Here is a 17,723-nt window from a genome sequence, read left to right on the forward strand (position 1 = left end):
TTGTATTACAGTTGAAATTGGACATTTTTATATGCTTATTGACCATTTACATTCTCTTTTGGGTGGATTGAGAAAGACTAGCATTGTTATGTGCATTCTCTTTAAATATTGATATTATTAGGACAATAATTCTTCACTTTTCTACATTTAGGCAGTGTCATCCTAATTATTGTTTTCTTTTTAATATTATGGATTTTCGATGACTGTAAGTTCTTTTTTTAAAATTCTTTTTAGACATACATGACAGTAGAGTATAGTTTGACTTACGATATATACATGGAGTATAACTTCCCATTCTTCTGGTTGTACATAATATGGAGTTAAAGGGTTGTGTACTCATATATGAACATAGAAAAGTTATTTATGATTTATTCTATCTTTCCTATTCCCATTTCCCCTCCCTTCCCTTCATTCCTCTTTATCTAATCCAAAGCACTTCTATTCTTTTCTCCTCCCACCTCCCTTATTGTATGTTAGCATCTGTATATCATAGAGAACATTTGGCCTTTAGTTTTTTGGGATTGAATTATTTCACTTAGCACGATAATCTCCAGTTTCATCCATTTACCGGCAATGCCATAATTTCATTTTTCTTTAAGGCTGAGCAATATTCCCTTGTGTGTATATACCACAACTTCTTTATCCATTCATCTGTTGAAGGGCACCTAGGTTGGTTCTATAGCTTAGCTAATGTGAATTGAGTTGCTATAAACATTGATGAAGCTGCATCACTTTAGTATTCTGATTTTAAGTCTTTTGGGTATAAACAGAGGAGTGGGATAACTGGGTCAAATGGTCATTCCATTCTAAGTTTTCTGAGGAATCTCCATTCTGCTTTCCAGAGTGGTTGCACCAATGTGCAGACCCATCAACAATGTATGAGTGTACCTTTTCCCCCACTTCCTCCCCAATATTTATTGTTACTTGTCTTCTTGATAATTGCCATTCTGATTGGAATGAGATGAAATCTTCTCAGTGTAGTTTTGATTTGCATTTCTCCAATAGTTAGAGATCATATTTATTCTTCTGTGAAGAGTCTCTTCAGTTGAACACAAGATCTTAAATTTATGTGACTATATATTTCAATCTTTTGAAGTCTCTGACCTTTCTTGTTTGAATGTTACAAAATATCCATCTCTAGTGCATGCTAGTAATTGTATAGCTTCTTTTACTTAAATTTTAAACTCCTGCCCATTGAGAATTTATTGTACATGGCATGATGTATGAATCTTAGTTTTTTCTTAAATGATTAACCACAATCATTAAATTAGGATGTGCTAAAAAATTTGTTGAATAATTCAATATCTGAAAAAAGAATCTCTCCTCACTGATATTAAATGTACTGTCATATGTCATATTATATTTCTTTCTGTATTTTCTGTGTCTTATCAATCTTTTTGCTTATCCAGTGCTGCCCATTCTGCTATTATTGTGGTTGAAAATTTCTTGACTATCACCACATTTCGGAACATTCATTCTTCCAGATGAACTTCAGAAAAACTTCATCAAGTTTCAAAGGAATTTCACTAAGATGACTGGAATTATGTTAAATGAATGCATTCATTTATGTAAGACTGACATCTATAAAAGTCTGAAATGTTCCCACTGACACACAGGATACATTTCAATATTTATTCATTCTTTCTTTATGTCTCTTAGAAAAGTTAGTTCATTTTATTTGTGGATCTTACACATTTCTAGTCAAGTTATTCAAATCCCCCATGTTTACATTTGTCAATGTATGTGTGTGTGTGTGTGTGTGTGTAGCGTATATGTGTGTGTTTGTGTGTGTATATTATATACAGAAAAATTCACCCTTTAAAGGAATATAGATCTATGAGTTTTGAAAAATGCATGCAGTTGTATAGCCACCATCAAATCAAAATATAAAATATTTCCATTACATTAAAAGCGTTTCTTTATGTCTCTTCTTAATAACCTTCCACCTACCCTATCCTCTTGCAACCACTCATGTTTTTTGTCTCTTTTCCAGGATGTCACTTAAATGGACAATATGTAGCCTTTTGAGTTCTTTTTATTCATTGTAATGCTTTTAAGATTAATTGAAGTTGTATGTATTGGTTGGTGATTCTGTTCCCTTTTCTTGCTGAGTAGTATTCCATGGTAGGGGTATAACACTTGTCCACCCACCAGCTGATATACATCTGGGTTGTTTCTAGATTTTGGTGAGTGTATATGTACATAGATCTTCATTTTTCTTCAGTAACACTTAGGAGTGGGATTGCTGAATTGTATGCTAAGTAGGTGTTTAGCATAGATATTTTTGTTGCTATTGCAAATAGTTTTTTTCCTCATATTTTCTGAGAGGTTATTGCTGGCACATAGGAAATCTCTGCTTACTATTACTCTTTTGTGATAGGTCACCCTGCCACACTCCTTATTTCCAAAAAGTTTTCAGTTGATTTTATGATCTCAATTCAGATGTCTACATCATCATTTTGTTTTCTGCTATCCAGGGCTGGTAACTTTTATTTCTTATTTAATACACTGGTGAAAATGTCAGATCATGACTGAATAGTAAACATAACAAAGACATCTTCATTATATCTTCATTATCTTCCTGTTATTAATGAGAAATTTTAAAATTTGGGTTGTATGACTGAGCTTCCCGGAGTTGGTGAATTCTCCAATTCTGCCCAAATTGTTTTCATCCTTTACACTTAATGGAAAGAGGGTCCACACATTATCAAATTCATAAAGAGGTCCAAAACCCACAGAAAGCAACCAGTCTTCATTATTGAATTTTTAATGATGCCTCTACTTTATCAGTTGCTATTTTGAAATTTATCAATTTAAGAGTTTAATAAAATAATCATGTTTTTCTCCCTTTCACTTATAAATGTGATGAAAAATGTTAAATGTATTTTCTAAAATTGATATTATTACATACATTCCTAGACTAAATTCTATTTGGCCATTGTACATTATAATTTGCTAACATTTTAAAAATTCTCTACATGTGAAGAATTAATATGTTGAGTTAGTATGTAAATTGGTTGGGGTGAATGATTTTTTGTGTGTGTGTGTGTGTGTGTGTATCAGGTTCAGACTAAGATTTAATTAAATAAAATGAATTTGGATGCTTTCCAGGTTCTTAATGTTCGAGGACGGTTTAAAGAGTACGGGAATAATTAGTACTGGGAATGTTTGATAGTCTTTATTGTCACAGATAACCTGGGACTAGCTTCTTTCTGAGGAATAATTCTTTGACTACTTTGCTAGTTTCTTCCATGGTCTGTTCAGGTTTTCTAATCCTTTCAGAATCCGTTTTGCTCATTTACTTCTTAAGAAACATGCACTATTTTCTGAATAATTTTAAAATGACAGATCATTCACCTATAATTTAAAATGAATCTTAAAGCCATACATATTTATTATCTTCAAACACATGTACATGCTGTTTAGATTAGCAAAATACACATTTATGTAAAAATATTTACAAATTCATCTCTTTATCATGTATTTTTTTGACCAATAGTAAATATTATAACGTTCATGATGTCTTTGATATTTAAAACGAGTTTTCATCCAGAAAAGAATAAAATCTAGGATCTCACCATGTTGCAATGAGATGGATACCCTTCATCACGTTACAGAATTATCTTTGAATGTGCTGAATGTTTCCAAGTGCTATTTTGGCATCAGTTGAGATTACTCTGTGCTTTTAAAAGATAGTATTTACTAAGTGATTTATTATAACTCTGAGGTTTCCTGCTATTATCTTTATTTTAGAATCTCAGAATAAAATATATTTGGTATGTTACTCTTAATATTGCAAAATTCAGCTTGCTTTAATGTTACTTTGGATTAAGGACTTTGCGTTTGTAAGAAACGCTGGTATGTATGCATTTCTCTCTCTCTCTCTCTCTCTCTCTCTCTCTCTCTCTCTCTCTCTCTCTCTCTCTCTCTTTCTCTCTTTTTTTCTTTTGGTACCAGGAGATTGAACTCAGGGGCAGTCAACCACTGAGCTACATCCCCAGCCCTATTTTATATTTTATTTAGAGACAGGGTCTCACTGAGTTGCTTAGTGCCTTGCTTTTGCTGAGGCTGGTTTTGAACTTGTAATCCTCCTGCCTCAGCTTCCCAAGCTGCTGGGATTACAGGTCTATGCACCACACCAGGTCTGTCTTTCTTTCTTTCTTTCTTTCTTTCTTTCTTTCTTTCTTTCTTTCTTAATAACTTTATTATATTTTATTCTTTATTTTATTTATTTATTTTTTTAATGTGGTGCTGAGGATTGAACCTAGTACCTTACATGTGCTAGGCAAGCGCTCTACCCCTGAGCCACAACCCCAGCCGCCCTTCCTTTTGTTTTTACATTCTCTCTACCCAGAAACATTTCCCAGGAGCAAATCCTGTTTATTCTACTGAGCTTCAGATGCACAGGATTATCTTTGCCATCTTTGCTTCTGTTCCCCTCTCACATCCCACAATCCTTCCTTTCCAGGGCATCTGACTTTGGGGCTTCTGTTGGGAAGAGCTCAGACCCAGTGTCTTGGTTTTTGGACCATTCTACTCACAACCTTCTAGAGCAATTATGCCTTTCTCTCTTTCAAATCATATCTGTCCTATGTCTCATCCCACTTCTGTGGCTGGAGTGATATCTTTTTCTTGTCTGTTCTGCCTGTTGCAGAGACTCAGGGAATATCTGTATTGGAGTTCTGGGCAATCTTTCCCTAGTGTCCTGTCCACCTTTTGTCTAGAGAGGAGGATATTCTGCTCAAGCCAAAGTGATCCAGGAGAGGGCTGGAACTCTGCCGACCTGGCCAGGCTGACCCCCAGCCCACACACACTGGACACCCTGTGGAAATGAATCATACCAGCGACAACATGAGTGAATGAAAACTTCTCGCCTGCTCAAGCGTTGTGGGTAAGAGCTCTAACTCTAAGTGGACAGCTAAAGCTTCTCTCTCTCTCTCTCTCTCTCTCTCTCTCTCTCTCTCCCTCCCTCCCTCCCTCCCTCCCTCCCTCCCTCCCTCTGGGAAGCAGTTAAATAGAAAGTTAGAGATGTTAATCTCTCAGTAGGGATAAGGCCTACAGAGACCAGTGTGGCTTAGAAGTTACAAGGGTCCTCACACCATATTCACTGTAGCATCAAGTGGGAATAAAATGATACCAGGTGGCCTCCCAGGAATGGGAAGTTATTTTTACAAGGGTGAGATACCCATGGAAACTACATTTGACTTAATGTTAACACCATGACATCAACACAAATTTTGTCACAAGCACAACGAACTTGAGAGACCAATAGATAATAGTCAATAATTCTGCCTTTCACCTGCCCTAGTATTGTGTTTCCAGGTGGCTTCAGTAACTGGGAGAAGCCATTTGAAGATTTGTCTCTTATTTGGGGAGAAAGACATTTATTAGTTCAGCAAAGTCTCAGTACTTTGATGAGAATAATTCTGTGACACTATAAATATGGTAGATGTCTGCTGGTCTGTGACTCCCTTATGAAAATAAGACACAGTGACTCAGCTACTTGTGGTGATAATTAACAAACAAAGACACTTTCCGTGTTAAAAATATTTCAGGATATTGGAGACACAAATTTGACTGTTCTGCATGAATTTACTAATTTGGGCCTTTAATAAACATTCATGTTCCTAAAGTACAGCACATCTTTTGTCACATAAATAGTATTTTAAATGACACTTAGTTTGGAAAATAAAAACCTATGAAACCTTTTACATATCTAGCATTATGGGATTTTGATGCTGGAAGGGTCCTTGGGAGCAGCTGATCCAGATCACAAAAGATTAGGGGACTTGTGAGACCTTTGGTTCCTGAAATGTAATTTTCAAGCCCAGGCCAGGAGTTCTAGAACCTTCTTTACATCCTTCTTTCTGGAGCACAGAACCTGCACTCCTAGACGCAAATAGTTCTAGGAACCACTTCAGCCAGGATTTTTTTCCAGAACCATTGGCAAGGCCACCTGCCCAGTGGTGGGGAAGCAAATGCTTATTCCCAGGCTCTGAGGACCACAAAGCTTGGAAGGCTGACCACTGATGTCTGATGGGATCACGTTGTTACTCAAAGAAGAAACATGACCCTTTGGGCAACCAGATCCTGAGAGGGTTTCTGATGGACCCCCAGTTCTACATGCTCATTGAAGGATATGGAAAATAAGTCCAAGAATATTTTCCCTAAGCTTTTGTCATTTAAAATCCCAAGCCTCAACAACCCAATCAATAAATGGGCTAAGAAGCTGAAGAGACACTTCTCAGAAGATTTACATTCAATCAACAAATATATAAAACAAATGTTCAACATCTCTAGTAATTGGAGAAATGCAAATCAAAACTACTCCAAGATTTCACCTCACTCCAGTCAGAATGGCAGCTATCAAGAATACAGAGAGCAATAAGTGTTGGCGAGGATGTGGGGGAAAAGGCACACTCATACATTGCTGGTGGGACTGCAAATTGGTGCAACCAATCTGGAAAGCAGTATGGAGATTCCTTAGAAAACTTGGAATGGAACCATTTGACCCAGCTATTTCACTCCTTAGTCTATACCCAAAGGTCTTAAAATCTGTATACTACAGTGACATTGTGCATTGATCCTCTATAAACATCAGTGTTTATAGAGGATCAATTCACAATGGCTAAACTGTGGAACCAACCTAGATGCCCTTCAGTAAATGAATGAATAGAGAAACTGTGGTATATATACACAATGGAATATTACTCAGCAATAAAAGAATAAAATTATGACATTTGCTTGTAAATAGATGGAGTTGGAGAATATCATGCTAAGCAAAGTAAGCCAATCCCCCAAAACCAAAGGCCAAATGTCCTTTCTGATAAGTAGGTGCTGATCCATAATGGGGAAGGGGGAGGCATGGGAAAAATGGAGCAACTTTGATTGGGCAAAGGGGAAGGATGGTAGAGAGGGAGCATAGGGGCAGGAAAGATTGTGGAATAAGATGGACATCCTTACCCTAGGTACATGTATGACTGTACATGAGGTGTGACGCTACATCGTGTACAACCATAAAAATATAAAGTTGTGCTGCAACTATGTACAATGAATCAAAATGCATTCTGCTGTCATACATACCTAATTAAAATAAATAAATAAATTTTTAAAAAATCGCAGGACTCAGCCAGAAGGAAGGAACCCAAAAGGAACTCCATCTGACTGGAACCTGACCCCCTACCCTAATGGGTCACCTGACGCAAATAGAATAAGCCCCAGGAAATTCCCTTTTCACATTCCTGTCCCACCCTAATGGGTCAGCAGGACCCCAATACAATGGACTCCAGGAATTGCCCACCTGTCCCATCCTAAATCAAGCCTATATAACCCAAGCCCTTGCTGAGCCTGGTGCCATTTTCTGCCCTGACTGATTCTGTTCCTAAATACTGAATAAAGAAAAGCCTGCTGATCGGAAGGTTTGTCCTTACAGTCATTCTTCAGCTAGTTAAAATTCAGACAGGAAGGGCCATCCTTAAATCATCACTAGTCCGCCGAGAACCAGCCAAAGCAAGACATTTCATGGAACTGGAGGGATAAGTCTATCTATAGCAAAGGTCTGATTCCAATCACAAAAAAAGACCAGTTTCTGAAATGGTTCTTCCGCTGCTGATCAGGATTCTGAAGACACAATTCCTAGATAGGAAGCCATACTAAGCCATGAACTGCCACCAATGTCCCCATGTCTATGCTAATACATATGCACATTCCTCTGCTCTGGCTCCCAGAGAGCAGGGATGAGGGTAGCTGCAGAATGGTCCCCTGGGTAAGGTCAGGATGATTCACATCTAGGACTTGGATTTCCACACTGCTTACTTACTACACCGAAGTGAGATGGGTAATATGGGGACTGGGCTCCCCCAGAGACTGACCCTGAGACATGGACCTAAGTGCATGTGGTTTATATGGGAGACGATCCCAGGAGACAGAGGTAGAGAAAGGGGGATGTGAAAGAGGGAAGGGAAAGGCTGCCTTCCTAAGCCATTAAAGTGTGGGTACCTAGAGCTAAATCTGCTGAGGAACTGGGGATCAGCATATAGCTCACACCTTGCTCAGCATTACTACTCCACTGGGGCAGAGAAGGTGGGATATTTACATTCCCATCAGTCACCTGCTGGGGCAACTTCTGAGAGTGGCATTTCTGTGCATTCTCAGCCCACCTTCTGTCCAGGAAGAAAGCTCTTGGGCAGTTAGGTCATCGGGCACATCCAAGGTAAAGAGACATGGGTGGAGCACTGGCTGCTTCTGGAAAAGTCACATTAGTGCGGATCCACTCCACAACCCGGGTGTGCGTGCATGCATCTGTACACTGTGCAGACTAATGTGGATGGGTCACAGGGGAAGCCACAGCTACTCTGATCCTGAAGACAGGAACCTGGGGGTTCATTCTGATGCAGTTTCCCTTTCTGTACAGCATGGAGGAGCACCAAATGTGGCCACAGACCTACGTCTTGACGCTGCAAGCGTTGATTGGAAGTCGGCACAAAGCTCACTCTTCTTTCAGTACCAGCAGATGGGTGTTTTTCATGACAGAGAAGTTTATTTTCCTTGAGATTGTTAAAGGGGATATGATAATTAATATTTGCTGGGATCCTGCTATGTGCTAAAGCCTACACTGCATAATGCAACCTTCACAACTCTAAAAGATGGTATGATTATCCCTGCTTTACAAATGAGGCCAAGATGTGTTTATTCACTGAACAATAAAAACGTGGGCTCTGCCTAAAAAACAGGGCAGACACGGACCTGTTGACATGCTGAGAGCAAGTACAGGGACCGCATGTCAGCCCGGGCTGCTGGGTGGAGAAAAGACTGGAGGGTCCAAGAAGGCTGGAGTGACAAGGACACCATTGAGGATGGGAGGCATAGCAAGCAGGCAAGAAATGACACTGGCTTGTTCTAAGTAGTGACAGTGAGTTAAGAGAGTCACCAAAGGCTACAGAGATTGCAAACTACATGGTTGAGTTTCAAGCTCAGTCTTATCCTGAAACCTATCTATGTGGTACACTTTGGTTTTATATAATATTCAATATGTAAATCTGTATTTCTGTTTTCCGTTATCCTACCAGATGGGAAAAATATATTAATTGTCTTTTTTTTGTTTGCTTTAAGGGTTTTTGCACATAAAAAAATGAAATCTGTTGATTGAGCATGGTGGTGCACGCCTGTAAACCCTGCGGCTTGGGAGGCTGTGACAGGAGGATTGAGAATTCAAAGCCAACCTCAGCAAAAAGTGAGGTGCTAAGCAACTCAGTGAGACCCTGTCTTTAAAAAAAATATAAAATAGGGCTAGGGATGTGGCTCAGTGGTTGAGCGCCCCTGAGCTCAATCTCTGGTACTAAAATGAAAAAAACAAAACAAAAAGAAGATAAGTGTTGAATATTCATTGTTTTTTGGCAAACTGGGGGGTGTAAGACTTGAACTTGAAGAAACTGACACATTTGGGAGCCCGAATAAAGTCAGCTCTTCTAATTTTCTGCTCAATGAGGGCATAGGCCAGTGATGGGGGGCTTATTCCAGTCCCTAGGATTTCCCCACCGTGGTTCCTCCTTTCCCTGCTCACATTTGCCTAGGAGAGCATAGCATAGGCTGATGGGTGTGCCTCGGAGGTCACTCCCTGCAGCCAGACGACGGTGGCAGTGTGTGACTCATCACAGCCTGGCATGCCATTGGTACAGCATGAATTTTTAGATCCTTGGGACCATCAGGCAGCAAAGCCAGCAGAACATGGAGTCAATGTAAGAAATAATGTGACATTCTTCAGTTACCATCTGGCTCTCAGCTCTTGGATACAAATGTGACTACAATGCAGCATCAGTTCAAATAACAGAGAAGATCAGAGCCCTTTATCATTAAGAAAGCAGTAAGTGGGAGGAGTCCACTTCCATTGGGAAGTGGTCTCTGGGGACCAAGCTTCACTCTGCAACCCATAGATATGCTGGGGGAAAAATTTATGGGGATTTTATGGTCATAGGGGGTGGAATGGGAATGGATGACAGCAGAGTCTCAGATGTTGGAGGGTTCAGGGGCTGGCTATGGGTGACAGTCCCCGCTTTCCCCAGGGCCTGCTCTTGACTACTCATGGTCATTCCTGGGAGGCACCTAGCTCCTCCACAGCATCAGTTCAGCCGCCAAACAGATGAAGGGAGCTCATTTGCCATAGACATGGGTCACCAACCATTTGTTAGCTTAGAAGCACACACCCAGAATAGGGAGAAGACCCAGGAGGTGTTCTCTACCAGAACCACCGCTCCAAAGATGAACTAGAATCTTTTGAACTGACTGTATCTCAAGTGCAAAGCAATCTACATGTTAGCAGACAAAACCTTGTCTGAGCTACTGAAGAGGCCGCATGTTGTAAAGGAAGGAGCGTGGGACTTGAGGCCAAGTTGGTGACACAGCCTCAAGCTCTGGAACTCACTGGCTGTGGGCCTTGGGCTGTACCTTAATAGCCCAGTCTCAATTTCCTCATCTGCAAAATCTGTCTGCATCTATTTCAAAGGGTTATTTAATAAGCGAATTCATGGACACAAAGCAACAGGCACAAAAGAGACATGCAGCAAATATTAGTTACTTCCTTGGGACCATCAGACAATGTTAGTTGTCTATGTTAGTTGCTTTCCCTTCATTGGGGTCAGGCAGGACTATCCTGCCTGCAAAATGGCCGAGAGGAGCGTAAACATGAAATCTAGGCAAAGTGGGCAGAGCGCTGAGCGGCTTGTTGAAAAGCAAGGTGGAGTCTGGGATCCCTTTCTGCTAGGGTTTGTCTCTATCTTCTGTGGTTTTCCAACCATGTTCTTTGAACTTGGAAGCAACTGGGGAAGGGAAGGAGGAGTAGGGAACTGAAGATCAAGTGGTTGGGGGGATTTGGGGACCTGAGAGAAGGAGTACTTTCAACTGTTTGAAGCCCTGAGATACCATGTAAAGTTTGTTTGAAAAAAAACAACCCACCAGTCAACCAGGATCTGGAAACTGCCGGGATGAACAATCCAGATAACCGCTTTTAACACAAAGCCTTTATATCATGGAACAAAACTTCATCATTGTTTAAATGGGGGAATGGCCATAGAATCCCAATCCATGAGCGAAATTCCTCAGGGAGACATTGAGCAATGACAACATTTAAAAAATTAAACCAGTGAGAGGGAGCAAGGGGTACCAACTTACAGACCCAAAGACAAGGGACTGTTCCGATGAAGGACAGAAGGAGGGGACAAGCTGTCTTGGGAGACTTCTGATGGACATGTGGTACTATTTTCCTGATTGAGAAGGGTTCTCTTGAGCTCTCCCAAGCACACAGCGACTGGCATTTTAGAAAGAGCTCTTTGGAGGCCCGGGACATCATTAACCAATACGGAGTCTTTTCCCAACACTCCAGCTGCAGCAACTTGAGCTACATGCAGGAGGTTGCAGGGCCCTTACCTTTTTCAGCTCTTCCTGGACACTATGGTTGTTCTCTTCAGAAGACAGCCTTTCCTTTTGGTTCTCAGATTCCGTCTTGGGCTCAGACTCCTGTTCCTCCCCCGAAGAAGTCTCCTTTTCACTCATTTTCATTGCTAACTCGTACAACCTGTTTCTCAGCTTCTCCTCCTGGGTGTCTGTGCTGGTCCGAGAATTCTGAGCCTCATTGCTGATGTCGGTCTCTGATACATCCCCTGATATCTAAAAGAAAGCAGAATCATGCAATCAGGACCCCTCTGCTAAGTCGTGCTGCCTTTTGTCCCTAGTAACTCCTGAGGGGAGAAACAGAGAGTCCAGGAAAGCAGCAAGCAGCTCTCTTTCCTGACCTGCTTTCTTTTCAGAGGGAGTTAGCCTTCCACTGACTCAAATGCATACATTTTAACATTTTGCTAAAGGGCTCAGATAGGTGAGCATCTGTACTTAGAAAAAAATGTTTGGACTCCTTCCATTTTTTTTTTTTAATTCATTCACAGCATTCTCCTTGAGTTCTCATCAGCACTGAGCAAACCTGACCGCCCAGTGCCCCAGCCAGCCCTCTAGTGGAAGACATGCCAAAGCTTTCCTGCCAATTATTCATGTTTCCATGGTGGTTTGGTATAGAGAAAATGGTGTATGTGTGTGTGTGTGTGTGTGTGTGTGTGTGCGTGTGTGTGCGTACATGGGTATGTATGTCTGACATCCCATAATCAGGTAGGCTCAGGGATTAGGGAACGCTTCCAAGTAGAAATGATGCTTGAGTTGAGATTCAAAGTGTAGCAGTCACCCAGCTAAAGGAGAGAAAAAGGCAGGATCAGGCAAAGGGCAGAGATGTTGAGATGGAGCAAAGTCCTTCCACCTGTGTAAGGAATACTGTGTGACCTCCCCTTAATAACTAGAGTTCCAGTCTAATAATGAGCTACCTCTTGATCCACCTGTTGAGTATCTTGATCCATCTGGTGAGTATCTCCTAAACTCCTTCCATGAATGAGGTCTTTCCAAGACCAAGGGAACCCCAGGATGCCATGGAGATGGTGGCTCATCTCTATTCCAGGCCTTCAACTGGGGAGATGTGCATGGAAATAGTCATGTGTACATAATATGGCACACCATCTGGGTCCTCCGGACCCAGTTTTAGTTTCTGAGTTTCCCCTAGGAGTTGTTCTATTGTGAGGATTGATCTTTCATAGCTTTATTTTCTTCAAAGGCCTCCAGAGAACAAAGAGAAAATTTACTCCTTTAAAAATTGGAATAAAACCAATATATTTTGCAATTGCCATATGCGTTCATTGACTATTTTATAAATCTCAGATATATGAGGGATCTTCTCTTTTTAAGTTGCTGCTCGAGCTGTAGCAACTTGAGCTACGTGCAGGTGGTTGCAGGGCCCTTACCTTTTTCAGCTCTTTTTTTTTTTTAAATTTATTTTTTGATGTTGTAGTTGGACACAATACCTTTATTTTATTTTTTTATTTATTTTTATGTGGTGCTGAGGATCGAACCCAGGGCCTTGCATGTGCTAGATGAGCGCTCTACCACTGAGCCACGACTCCCGGCCATGAGGGGATCTGGATACTCTTATTTTCCTTATCTTTTGAAATATTTTGCTACTCATCCTCCTCACAATTATTTTCCATCGTTACTCACCAGTTATTCCAAATTATGCTAAAAGTGACTGAAAATAATAAGCAGCAGGAGGAGAAAGGAATGGCCTAGAAGGAGGATTCAACAGTGAAATACATCCTCACTGTGTTAGCTTTCATTGCACACTGCTGAGAATTAAGAAATTTTCATTGTGATCAAGAGAAGAAAACCAGCAGAGAACAATTATTAGAGGACTCGAGATGAATTCCAAGAGGAAAGCAGCGCTCCAGATTCTGACAATGGTGGAATTCATTGTGTTAGGTGAAATCTGACTTCTGATAACAGTGTCCTAGGTGAATATTCTCCAACTCAAGCATGGATGAGTAAACGTTATCGACAATATTGCTAATTATATAAAAAAGAAATATTATGGTGTTTTCCTCTAGTTAGTCATTCAACAGGAAGGGTTTCATCACCCGGCATTTTGTAGCAAGAATCTGAGTGGGTGACAGATTGTTTTATCCTTTAGGATGTTGTACGCCGAATTTACTTGGTCGTTTGCAATTAAATGAATTCTAAAGGCAGATGTCTATGTAAATGTAATTAGAAGGACATGTAAGAAATATAAATTTTAAAAATCACTGAATTAATTTAAAAAAAAAAAAAGGATCCATTGGAAATGTCTCTTTCTTTCTGGTTCTGAGAATCAATGATGAAGTCCTTGTGAGAGTGCTACATTATGCTTGAGAAAGAGAAGTCCCTTAACTTGGGTTGCAGGGACAGTCCATGGGAAGAATAGGCTCTGGGCTGTTCTCACAAGATGAGGAATGTTTTAAGATATAAAATGAGACCCATGGTGTAAGAGCGCTTGGCAAGTAGAGAGGGTGGGCAGCTTAGGGGTATGGAGAAACAGGCCTGGGTCAGACTGCAGAGGCTGAACCACCAGCCTAAGCAATGGAGCTTTATCTCTCAAATAGTTTTTCTGCTACTGTGGTGTTAAGAAGCAACTAAGTTGGCCAGGAAGTCAGCAACTGGCTACAAATGCACCACCCCCCCCCCCGCCCGTGACTTTCCCTGATCTCTTCTCAACATATTTAGCACACTGAACTGTCAACTTATTGCAGATTTGTTTTTCTTTAGCTTTGGCCTAATTATTCTCTGGATACACAGACAGTGGAATATGAATTTAGAAGGATAAAATAGTTAATCCAAAAGATGAAAGCCTGCCTGACACTATCTGTCCATGTCTCAGACCTATTTATCACATGAGGACATAAGAAGAATTAGTTCATTGTAACATGGGGTCTGTGGATGGGCCTTTGAGGACCCCTAATATTGTTTGCAAACTTTGGATTACATGCACAGGTTTCTTGGGATGAGGGTTACTGTGCTCATTAAATGGAAAATGGTAGAGCCACAAAATAGGAAGGGGACCCGAGAGGCAAAGGGTTTAAGCTCTTGTTTCACAAAGGCGGTGTTTAAAGGAATGAGAAGATAACTCTTCCAGGAGTCTTTCTGAGATGGATTCACTCAGAAGACCATCCTGACTTTCAGTTACCCTTTCAATATGCATACCCTGAAATCCTGCTTACTTTAATTTATACGCTTTTTATTCAGCCTCATTATCTTCCTTGTAAGGGAGTGATGTCTATGTCCTGTAGGCTAAACAACTCTGGTCCAACAAGCATTTTTCACAGAGCCTGTTTTCTTACCTGCCAGGTTACTTTGGAAGACAGGGGAAGGTTATGGGTTTTCTCCACTGTTATGGTTTAGATATGAGGTATCCCCAAAAGCTTTGTGTGAGACAATGCAAGCATTTTCAGAACTGAAATCATTAGATTATGAGAGGTATAACCCAATCAGTGGATTAATCCACTAATATGGATTAATCCACTGATATGGATTAACTAGTTATAATTAATTATAGGCAGGTAGGGTGTGGCTGGAGGAGGTAAGTCACTGGGGGTGTGCCTTTGGGGTATCTATTGTGTCCCTGATAGCAGAGCTCTCTCTGTTACCTTGATTGCTTTCCTCTATTATACTCTTCCACCATGATGTTCTGCCTCACTCAGGCTCAGAGTTATGGAGTTGGCTGACCAAGGGCTGAACCTCTGAAACTGTGAGCAAAATAAATTCTCCTCCTGTAAGCTTATTGTCAGGTCTTTTATCAACAGTTATTAAAAAACTGACTAAAACTCTCACCTTTTGCAAGAGAGCCCAGCTAAAGGATTACTTTCAACAGTTACATGTCAACCTTCGTTGAATAGATCCTAGTGTCCTGGTGATGAAAGACACTACACCTGATCTAAATATCAAAGTTTCTGCACCTTGCTTCTACACATTATGTTAGTGGACTCTGGAGAAAAGGTCTAACTTACAGGTTAAACAGAACTAGGGGAAGTCTATGTGGCAAATGCTCCTAGTTGTACTTGTGAATCCCTTGGCACAACTGTGCTGAAGTAGGATCAGCAACGGGCTGGCTGGCTCTACCACTGACCTGTCTCTCTCTGAGGGCCCAGAAAATATCTGTCTCTGGTACCCGAAGGCAGAAGTCAGTCTTTTCTCAAGGTGTTGCCATTAACCTAAAACTACTGTTATTCATATTCCATACTCTGGTGAATAAAGCATTTATTTTTATTATAATGTGTGTGATAACAACAGTCAGACACACCAGAAAACATATGTCAAACACTAATCACATTAGCACAGAGGAAATGGGAAGACATCATCTGGCATCTTACAGAATTTAACATTATATTTCTCACTGACTCAAGGAAGAGGTTGTCACATGGAAAGACTTGACTTTGGTCAGTGGGACTGACTGCTCGGAGGGTAGGTCTGGGGATTCTTAGCATCACAGTGTTATCTGAAAGACTTATTTTTAATTTTTATTGTTATAGATCAGTCGCCTTGGTAGGGATTCATGCTGTCAAGTTCTTTGTATTTAAAATTGATTTAAAAACAAAAAACAAAAGAAAAGTCCTTACTCTAATCTGGGCATATTTCCCCCCTCTGAACTGTTGGGCTCTGCCTGACGTCTCTGTTTTCCCTTTCTATTCTTCTCTCTGACAGAATCAGACCATGCCATATTGACAGGGCAACAATTATTTCCCACAATTATGATAATCTCACACAAAATATCAGGGAAATTTCCTGCATGAATTCTTTAGGTCAATGTTTACATAATGAAAGGGCAGATTTAAGATACAGTTGTTTGCATACTCACCATAATGGGTCTGGGGGTCAGGATCTGGGGCGGAGGGACTGAGGTATGTCCCAAACACCCCTCCTCCCTTCAGTGGTCCCTGATGACTTGCTCTCCATTTTGAGTGAGCTGGGCTCTTGGGTCTTTGCTATAAAGAATGGAGAGCTCCACATTTTCTTTCATGGGGGTCAACATGGTTTTTACAGCCACATTTAATTAATACTTAGTTCTGCTACTTAATATCTGTCCAAAATAAAATCTGAAAGAATTTAACTATTGCAACACTAAAGTCATCATTTTTTGGAGGATGACCTTAATATCCTATAGACTCCTGGTTAAAAACCCTGTTTCGAGAGTCTCCACAGGGCCCTGAGACTCCCTGATCCCAGATGTAAAATGTCATCTTTTGCTGCCAGGAAGAAGACCTTTCACCAGGTTCTTAACAGGCCCCAAGACACAAAAACATGTAAGAAGCATGGTTACTCAGCAAGCTTCTGGTTGTCTAGACATGTCCTCTGCAGCCAGTTTATCTCAGAGGCATACCCGGCAGGTCTCACGCTCAAGAGGGACCACTTGACAAATACATGACTAAGATTCTTCTCGTGCTGATGGGTGTCGGAGCACATCTGCTTAAATTGTTTCCAGGTTGGTTTTTGAACTGGATTAGGCAGTTGAGGTTGGTTTTGAACTAGATTAGGCAGTTGAGGACGTGGGGTAAAGGACCTAGGGAGAGGGCAATGTTGGCTTAGAGCAGTTCTGCCTTCAGCCATATTATAATGTGTCTTCTCTTTAGATGTCATTGAAGGAAAGATCCTATGACTACAAAAATTTGAAAATTAATGGCAGAGAACTGAGGGGTAGAGTGGACTATCACCCTTTGGTCTGTGCTCTGGAGGAAATTCAAATATAATACTGATGAAACTGTAGGGCCCTGCTTAGGGACATTCTCTTGGCACAGTTTACCTCCCCCAGCTCAGCTAACTGCCCACAGGCAGGATCTCACAACACTTGTTAGTGAGCATTCTCTTGAACTCAAGAATCCACAGCACTCATGAAACAGGGCTTGGGGTGGAAGCTGACCACTCCTGTACATATACCCAGTTTTAACCCTGCAGCCACCCAGGGCAGCCACCTGGAGCACCTTGGCCCCTCATAAGCCTGACTTGACTGAACTGTGGTTGCTGGGCTGCATTGATTGACACTGAGTGACATTACCAGATGCAGCCTGCAAAGCATATGTTTACTACAAGCAGTTCATAGTGGAGGGTGCTGTATTCTGCATTGTCTTCATGAGGATCTTGCCATACTTTGGATATTGAATATCCCCCAAAGGCTCACATGTTGAAGGCTTAGCCTGTGGTGTTTTGGGGAGACACTATGGACCATTAGGAGAAGGGGCCAAGTGGAAGGAAGTTAAGTCATTGGGGGTGTGCCCTTGAAGGTGATATTGGGATTCTAGTCCCTTCTGTTTCTCTGTGCTTTGTTGTTGCCACTAGGT

General features: G+C 41.0%; 1 protein-coding gene across 3 annotated transcripts in view; it reads right to left on the bottom strand.

The window, feature by feature from the left end:
• The window catches only part of MYRIP (myosin VIIA and Rab interacting protein), a 335,039-nt gene that overhangs the window by 31,244 nt on the left and 286,072 nt on the right, over positions 1-17,723 (bottom strand). For all 3 annotated transcript variants that reach the window (XM_081284476.1, XM_081284475.1, XM_081284474.1), the window contains one exon: positions 11,422-11,661. In XM_081284476.1, coding sequence (XP_081140602.1) covers positions 11,422-11,661 — 240 coding nt within the window. The remainder of the gene's footprint in view (positions 1-11,421; positions 11,662-17,723) is intronic.

The sequence above is a fragment of the Spermophilus citellus genome (assembly GCF_964194105.1).
Source record: "Spermophilus citellus genome assembly, chromosome: 3".
NCBI classification, from domain to species: Eukaryota; Metazoa; Chordata; class Mammalia; order Rodentia; family Sciuridae; genus Spermophilus; species Spermophilus citellus.